Source organism: Mustela nigripes, chromosome 12, assembly GCF_022355385.1.
Source record: "Mustela nigripes isolate SB6536 chromosome 12, MUSNIG.SB6536, whole genome shotgun sequence".
NCBI lineage: Eukaryota > Metazoa > Chordata > Mammalia > Carnivora > Mustelidae > Mustela > Mustela nigripes.
The window spans coordinates 151,640,965-151,649,968 of NC_081568.1; the positions used below are offsets into that span (position 1 = coordinate 151,640,965).

The following is a 9,004-nucleotide window of genomic DNA, read 5'->3' on the forward strand; positions in this document are numbered from 1 at the left end:
TGTGTCTAAGATTGTGCCTGCAATTCTGCACTTTTGACAGCATGGGGTGGGATATCCATGCTGCTGGCCTTCAGAAGGTTCTGGAACACACAAAGCAAGCTCCTGCCCTCAGAAGAAGGTAACTGTCACCCAATCAAATGGGCATCAGGCTTTTCATCAGGAGTTTTAATTCAAGTCTCTCCCAGCCTTCTTTATAGCTCTGTAATCTTGATCAGGTTTCTTTCCAACATAGTTTTTAGGGCCCTAAGAGACAGATGTGCTTCCTTCCCTCATTACCTTTCTCTCACCCTCTCTAGGTTTTCTGAATCATTTCCCATCATAGGGACATAATTGTTTCCCCAGCCTCTGCCCTCTGAACCCACTGTTCCCTCTGTTTGAGCTGCCCCTTGCCCACACTCAGGTTTCTCATACTCCATGTGTCAGAGTCCAGCTGTTCAAGGGCTTCCCACCATGTGTTTCTGGTGCATTCTATATGTGTTCTTGCCATAGCCCATCCTCTCCACTGTCTGTCCTTTTTTCCCAGATATCCCCACAATTGAACCTTAAGTTGCTATGAGCAAGGCCTGGGTCTTCATCACCACTGAAGCCCCAGCAGGAGGTCCTGGATGACCAAATGATAAATTAAAAGGTCATCCTGCTAGTGATGCCAAGGATGAAAGAAGGAGCTGAAAATTTATTATTCTTGGTGGAAAGGCCAGTCCCCTTTCTCCTTAATTTTATCCTGTATCAAGTGCTTTCTGTGCAGGCTAAACCCAAGCTTTCATAGACTATCCACCCTCCCACCGTAGCTGTGGCAGTTCCCAAGCAGGGACTTCAGAGGTCAGGTAACTGAACTGCATTGCTGTCCCAACATAGCAACTCGCCTCTGATCTCCTACATTACTGAACAGACCCCAAAGAGGGAGCTGTTGGTGACTTCCTGGTTGTAAACACAGTGTAGGAGCTTAAAAACACCCTCTCCTTCCCAGGCCTATGTCCCTCAATTTTCCCTCATTATATCTGTTCCAATGAAGCCATGTCCCTTGGCATAGTCTCCTATGTACATTGTTCCTCAGACACCAGACTCTACTGCTAGAATCCCTTTAACTTCTCCTGCACTCACCCACATCCTACCAGTCCTTCAAGGCAGGCTCAAAACTTACTCCTCTGATAAACCTCCCCCCAGCACCCAGAACTAAAGGCTTTCTGTCCTCTGTGTTCCTGGGACAGTCACTGGGGTTGTTTGGCTCCTTGTGTGTTAACTGAATACTATGCAGTAGAGCCCCAAGTCGACTGCAAGCATTTTGAGTTTACATTTTTATTCAACTCTGTAACCCACATAATACCTTGCGCTGAGTTGGCATCTACCAAACACTTGCTTATTTTCTTCATTGGCTTTTCTCCTCATCCATTTATCCACCTCCCTCTCCTCTACTTGTCCATCTCTGCACTGAAGGAGTCTGGTAGAAATGGGGGGTGGTGGTATTATTATGGAGCTGTGGCAACCATATTGTAAAGACAGTTACGAAGCAGGCAGAAAGAACAAATGCCCAGAGAAAGGTGGCTAGATGGCGGAGGACAGCCCTACCATTCTAATACCTACCTGAAGGCAAATCACCTTACCGGTGAGTACAGGCAGCATGAGGATCTAGGCGGACACAGTGATCCACCTCAGAGAGCTGCATTTCCCCTTCTTCCTCCTCTTCCTCCTCCTCCTCCTTTGAGGAGTTATGAAGCAGCCTCAGGGAAAGTGATTCCACGCTGTGGCAGTTCTCAATACAAAAGGAAGAAACCACATGGTCCATTCTGGTGGAGAGACTGATCTCAATTTTGGGGAAATGGCCCATGGCTTTTTGTACAAAATCCTCCTCTTGCATCTCATACAAACAGTAGAACAATTCCAGCTGGCTGGGCTGGATTTGGAGATTCTTGGCCTTGGCTTTCTCTTTAATCCATTTTAGCAGTTCCAGCCTGATGTGCTGAGAGATCTTGCAACTCAGTTTTTTCTCCAAGTAGGAGGTTCTCTCCTGGTTTACAAGGCCAAAGAGGAAACGGACAACAAAGATCAGATATCCCTTTTCAAATTTGCCGTAGTTTTCAAGAAGGACAGTCACGTCTCGGTTGGGAAGCTTGGAACTTCTCCATGGCAGGTTCCTCAACTCTCCCTGTTCCTCCTCTTCCAGCAGGTAGTACATGGCAGCAAAGAACTCCTGGAAAGTCATGTGAATGAAGCTGTAGAATTTCTCACAGTCCACTTCTTTTTGGAATAGGTTCATCCTCAAGAAAGCAGACACATCGGCCCTCTGAAGGCCATGGTTCCTAAGGTCACACTCTTCAAACAGGATTTTCTGATTCCAGATTCCATCTGCAGCCAGTGAGCAGAGACCCCGGATGTTGGCAGAGACTTGGTGTTTCTGGTTCTCTCCATGAGACTGCAACAAACTGGAGAGGAAGAAGACATACACAGCAGTGGTGGTCTTGGATGTCTGGGCAAGACTCTTGCCACTGTCCATCTGCTGCTTTAACCCAGTGCATACAATCCAGCAGACCAAGGGGATAAAGCACATGGTGAAGAGGACCTCATTCTCCTGAATCAGCCTGAAGGCCTCTGTGGCTTGTTGCTCATCTGAAAAATACTTAAAGAAATATTCCTTTCTTTTGGCCTCTGAGAAACCCAGGATCTCCACATGACGGGGACGGTCCAGCAAATGCTGCAGTTTCTCCAGAGCCACAGGTCTTGTGGTGATGAGTAAAGAGGCCTCAGGAAGGAGCCTCTTTCTGATGAGGCTGCTCAGGAGAATGTCTCCCCGCTCCACCTTCTGCCAGTTTGTGCATAGAGTCTCTGTGTGCTCATCAAAGGCACCCTGCAGCTCATCGAAGCCATCCATGAGGAAAAGAATCCTGGAAGGCTTGCTCACAATCTTACATATGGGTGGATTTGGGTCAGGGCAGCAGCTGACAATCAGGTCCCCCAGGCTCCTCCGTGTCCCGAGGCTTACCTCCCGACAGTGTATATAAAACAAATAGTCAAACCTGTCCTGGTAAATTTTCTCTGATGCCCAATCCAACATGATCTTCCTGGCCAGTATTGTTTTCCCAATGCCTGCCGCTCCCTGGAATACCACCGTGTGAACAGGCTCTGAGTGTTGGTCATCAGGCTCAAACAGCAATTCCATATTCAGGGAACTCACAGGGCTGTCCAGCATCCTGGCTGAGGTCCTGCCAATGGCCAAGAGTTCATGCTCCCTCTCCTGCTGGCTCTGGTGTTCTTTGACAAGACGCAGCCTGGTGTAGCGTTTGTTGAGGTTCACACTCTCACCTAGACGGGCATTCCTGTCTTTAATACATTGGAATCTGCTCCTCACGTGTTTTTTGTACTTCTTACAGTAATCTGGGGTAAAGACAGAAAGGTAGTATTTGGGAGAAGTCCAAGCATACATTAGCTATCAACAAGGATCTGTGGTCCAGAGGGAGTGATGACCAGAGCTAAGGAAAGGGAGATACACATTCTCTTCACTGTGGGTATGGACAGCCCGAGAAACTCTAGGATGTCAAAATCTTCCTATACACAGTTGAGCAGGAGAACAGCAAAGTGCCATAGGTACTGTCACTTGCCAGAAAATCCTTCTTATTTGGTTTTTTTTTTTTTTTTCCTCTTATTCAGTTTTATTCCTTTAGGTAGTCTGCAGCCCATACCTTTTAGAACCTGAGACACTCAATCACCTCCACTTGGTTCTGGGACTACAAGGAGCCATGTGAACACTGATCTGTTTTTCAGCTCTAGTGGATTTCCTGAAATGGGCCTTTGCTCACCAAGGAGAAGTAACATTTAGAATGATCAAGCTTCTCAGCTTCCAAAACTGGGTTTCCAAATGCAATAGGAAGCACTACCCTCATTGCTTACCTTTCCTTTTTTTACAAATAGAGATTCTGGTTAGGTACCCCAATAAACCCATCCACTCTTCTTCAAGGCTTTCTTCCTGGCATACCACATGTACATTATCTGGAAGAACAAAAAAAAAAAAAAAAAAGAAAAAGAAAAAGAAATACAAAGTTAAAAATCAGGACTCCTGAATAAGATGATGTAATTGAGACCCAGTACTCAACACCTGGCACAGCTCAAAGTCACTATCCCAGACATCTTGCAAACAAAAACATAGCTTTGAACTTCAGATGACAGGTGTACAGTTTAACATCCAGTTTGTGGCATTTGTGCACTCCTAATTTCAAAGCAATGGATGTCACTATCACTTACCCAGTTAGCATTGTGTGCCCACAGTATCCAGTCTCAGGATCTCTCCCAGGCTCAGAAATCAATCAGCAAACACATGAGATAGGCAAGGTTTCTCCTATCCTTTGTTTTTGGCAAACTTCCCTTGGTGCCCTGGTTTTGAGGCCATCCCCACACTAAATATCTAAATATGCCCAAAATGGTTATGGGCCAGCAGGATTCTCCTCCTCCCCTGCCCCCAAATGCCTGGATTAATCATACACACATTCTGAGTCTTCAAGACAGAATTGTCAAGCAGGTTTGTTTAACTCAGTGGTTCATAATCCCTACTGACTTGAAATTCACCTAGGAAGCTTTTAAAAAGCTCTACCCCCAGTAAATATTTTTCAGTCTATCCAAGGTGTGACCAACACCATTATATATTTTTTATTTTTTTATAAACATATAATGTATTTTTATCCCCAGGGGTACAGGTCTGTGAATCGCCAGGTTTACACACTTCACAGCACTCACCATGGCACATACCCTCCCCAATGTCCATAATCCAACCACCCTCTCCCGACCTCCCTTCCCCCAGCAACCCTCAGTTTGTTTTGTGAGATTAAGAGTCACTTATGGTTTGTCTCCCTCCCAATCCCATCTTGTTTCATTTATTCTTTTCCTTCCCCCCAACCCCCCATGTTGCATCTCCACTTCCTCATATCAGGGAGATCATATGACAGTTGTCTTTCTCTGATTGACTTATTACGCTAAGCATAATAACCTCTAGTTCCATCCATGTCGTCGTAAATGGCAAGATTTCATTTCTTTTGATGGCTGCATAGTATTCCATCGTGTATATGCATGTATATATATATATATACATACTACCACTTATTTATCTATTCATCTGTTGATGGACATCTAGGTTCTTTCCATAGTTTGGCTATTGTGGACATTGCTGCTATAAACATTCGGGTGCACATGCACTATTATATTTTGAAAGCTCCAACATGCATCTACAGTTAAGAATCATAGATCTGGGGGGCGCCTGGGTGGCTCAGTGGGTGGAGCCACTGCCTTCGGCTCGGGTCATGATCTCAGGGTCCTGGGATCGAGTCCCGCATGGGGCTCTCTGCTCGGCAGGGAGCCTGCTTCCTCCTCTCTCTCTCTCTGCCTGCCTCTCTGCCTACTTGTGATCTCTCTCTGTCAAATAAATAAATAAATAAATCTTTAAAAAAAGAATCATAGATCTAAGCAGTCACTAAATTACACATCCTAAAGAGGAGGCACTTCACTGAAGAAACTGAGGTACAAAAGAATGAGTGCTAAGCACCAGGGGAAATATTTGGGAGATGAACCCAATATCAACATAAAGGATTCCTGGTAGGCGTCTACTCAGTCTGAATGCAAAAGCTATTGGTGACCCCAATTACAAAACAAAATCTAAACATTAACTCATGCCAAAATCATGACTTAATTCTTATCTAAAGCCTTACCCTATAATCTGGTCCTCCCCAGCAAAAGACAAACAAACTTCTTACTAGGTATAATTCTTCCATCTCATAGCCCAGTTACAGAAGCCAAAATAGCCTAGTGGTTAAGAGCCAGATTCCAGCCAAAGACACACCCAACATTGAACCCAGGCCTTGGCTCTGACTGAAAGAGAGCCACAAGCAACCAAAACCTCTTTCAGGCTCACTTTACGTGGCTGGTTGAGCTCCAGAATTATCTTTTGTTTGCAAAACTGAAATTCTATAGCCATTAAAAATTCCCCAGTCCCTACTCGGCAGCCCTTGGCAACCACTTCTTGTCTATAAATTTATCTACTCTAGTACCTATTACAAACAGAATCATACTGCATTTGTCTTTTCGTGACTGGTGTACTTCGTTTAGTAATGAAATTGAAAGTTCTTTCGAAAGTGCAGCCTGAAGGTTGCTGGCTGGTATAGTTGGTAGGCCATGAAACTCTTGATCTAGAGATTGTAAGTTCAAGCCCTGGGCGTGTACAGACTACAAAAAAAAAAAAAGGTAAAATGCCAGTTTTGTGGTGTTTTTATGAAGAATGATGAAAATCTGTAAAAACTGCTTAGTAAACTCACTTCTGTAACTTAAATTTGGTTAGTTAGTATATAAGCACTGACACAATCATAATTGTGTTATTATATGCAATTTGTTTATAACATCCACCTACCGTGCACCCGTGCCTCATGCCTCCATGTCATGTGTCTCTCCCTCATTTCACCCATATTGCTGCTCCACTCACCATGCTTATCCTAATCTGCTTTTCCATTTTTATTCCTCTTTTCAACTAGTTCAACATCACCATCCTGTGATTTTCTAGATTCCTCTGAGCCCTTGCTTGTGCTCTTCCCGTGATCTGAACACCAAGCCAAAAGAATAAAACTTCACTCCTAGCATCTCCATAGTCCTAGGGATAGGTGAGCTCTGACTTTCATTTTTAAAGAAAATTTCATTTCATTTCATTCTAGTTTCATTTTTAAAGAAACTAGAAAAAAGAAAACCGTTTTCCTCCAACTTCTCATAGCACTATCATGAGAAGAAAACAGAGGATAAAGCCAAGATGGTAAAAGGAATTATCGAAAAACAAATATACTAACTTCATTGCATCAAAAAATACCATCAACAGATGAAATCGTAATCCATGGAATGGGAGAAAACATTGCAAATCATATATCTGATAGTGTTAGTATCCAGGATATATAAAGAACCCTTATAAGTCAACAACAAAAAAAATAACCCAATTAAAATATGGGAAAAAGTTGAATAGACATTTCTCCAAAGATAAACAAATGGTGAACAAGCACATGAAAAGTCATTCAGTATCAGTAGTCAATAGGGAAATGCAAACCAAAACCACAAGGAGATATCACCTCACACCCATTAGAATAACTAGTATCAAAACAAAAATAAAATAAAATAAACATTGGTGATGATGACGAAAAATTAGAACCCTTGTACCCTGTTGATGGAAGTGCAAAATGGGGCAGCCACTATAAAAAACATTATGATGGTTCCTCAAAAAATGAAACCTAGAGTCACTATATAATACAACAATTCTACTTCTGAACATATAATCAAAAGAACTGAAAGCAGGGTCTCAAAGAGGTTTGTACCTTCATGTTCCTAGCATCATTATTCACAATAAACTAGAAGCAATCTAAATGTCCACTGATGGATAAATAAATGAACAAAATGTGGTATACGCATACCACAGGATATTATTCTACCTTAAAAAGGACTGAAATCATGTCATATGTGACAACATGGAAGGGGCTCGAGGACTTTATACTACATAAAGTAAGCCAGATACAAACAGACAAATACTTTATCATGCAGTTTATAAGTACCAAGAGTAGTTAAATTCATAGAGACAGAAGCTGTTGGTTCCAGGGTCTGAGGGGAGGGGAAAAGAGGAATTGTTGTTTAATGGGCACAGGGTGTTGCAAGATGAAGAAAAGTTGTAGAGATTGATTGCACAACAGGAATGTGCTTAAAACTGCTGAAACGTATGCTGAGAAATGGCTTAAAAAGATAATTTTATGTTATATGAATTTTATTATGATTTTAAAAATATGCTGTCTTCCTTCCACTCACCCCATTCTGGTGCATCCCTCTTAGCTTTCTCATAAAGGTCTCTCCTGTTGATTGCAGCAAAAATCCACACTGCCATGGCCCATGCCTTCTCCTCACCATTGAAGTCAATCATCAGAGTGGCCAGATCCATGTGGTCGGCTTTCTCTGTCTGACTCCGAGGGAGTGGTCGGCACCCTTTCTGAGAAGGATAGTCTTGTAAGTGCATTTTGAACTTCTTAAAGTCTGCATCCTCCAGATCCTCCAGGTAACGGGCCAGCTTGCAACGGACACTAGTCATGTTCATCTGTGGCTTTTCTCAGGGTCCTTGTGTAGAGATTCACACAAGGAAGCTGGATGGTGAAAACAGTGCACATGCAAGGAGAGTCTTCAATAAAGTCTATCCTCTTTAGAAAGAACTAAACCATGAAAAACCCACAATACAAAGGAAAAAAAAATATATATATACATATATATATATATATATGTATATATATATATATATATATATATAAACACTGAACTTTAATTAGATGCCATCTTTAGTTTTGAAAAGTGACCCAAATACCCACCACAATGTTTTCCTGTTGGCTTGACTCAGGGGTGTGTCCTGATCCATGGAAAAATGGTGTCCCTATGGAGAGAAACAGTAGTTAAACCTACAAAAGCAATCATGTCCACAGTACTATATGCCCAAACCGCTTCACAATGTCCCCTCAACATACCACGGGGAGAACTTTGTTCTTACTGTTTCCTGGACTATGTTCTGGGACAAACTCTTCCTCAGCTTCTGTTTCTTCATCTATAAAATGACAGAATGGAAAATATGCCTTTTCTATTCCTTCCAACTGAAAGGCTCTGGTTCCCTGTTTCTGTTTTGACCCAGGAAGTGAGTAAGTATAATTGTAATAGAGCAGCACGTGGCTAGACAGAGAAAGGAGAAGACGGACATGCACAGAGAAGGGAATGGTCTTCGACTGCACTTCCATTCATCTATTGATAGATAAAAACAAATGAGATGACATTTGGGATGCATAGGGGGAATGATAAACACATAACACCTCCTTGAGGTCTCCTGGCAACATTCACAATCATAGTCATTGTTAGAACTCATGGTTACTGAGAACCTCTCATGGGCAGGACCCTGCACTAATGTGTTTTCTTAACTCTTGCAAAGCCCTGGGAGGTAGTACATAGGCCTAGACCCACTTTATGGAAGAGG

General features: G+C 42.7%; 1 protein-coding gene across 3 annotated transcripts in view; it reads right to left on the reverse strand.

The window, feature by feature from the left end:
* The window catches only part of NLRP3 (NLR family pyrin domain containing 3), a 48,405-nt gene extending 39,792 nt beyond the window's left edge, over window positions 1-8,613 (reverse strand). For 2 of the 3 annotated variants that reach the window (XM_059416732.1, XM_059416733.1), the window contains exons 1-5: window positions 8,508-8,613; window positions 8,355-8,416; window positions 7,807-8,135; window positions 3,883-3,981; window positions 1,602-3,369 (exon numbers count right to left, since the gene is read on the reverse strand). In XM_059416732.1, coding sequence (XP_059272715.1) covers window positions 1,602-3,369; window positions 3,883-3,981; window positions 7,807-8,089 — 2,150 coding nt within the window. In that variant the 5' untranslated portion in view covers window positions 8,090-8,135; window positions 8,355-8,416; window positions 8,508-8,613. The remainder of the gene's footprint in view (window positions 1-1,601; window positions 3,370-3,882; window positions 3,982-7,806; window positions 8,136-8,354; window positions 8,417-8,507) is intronic. The other variant, XM_059416734.1, reaches the window with a different exon arrangement.
* Between the last annotated feature and the right edge of the window lie 391 nt (window positions 8,614-9,004).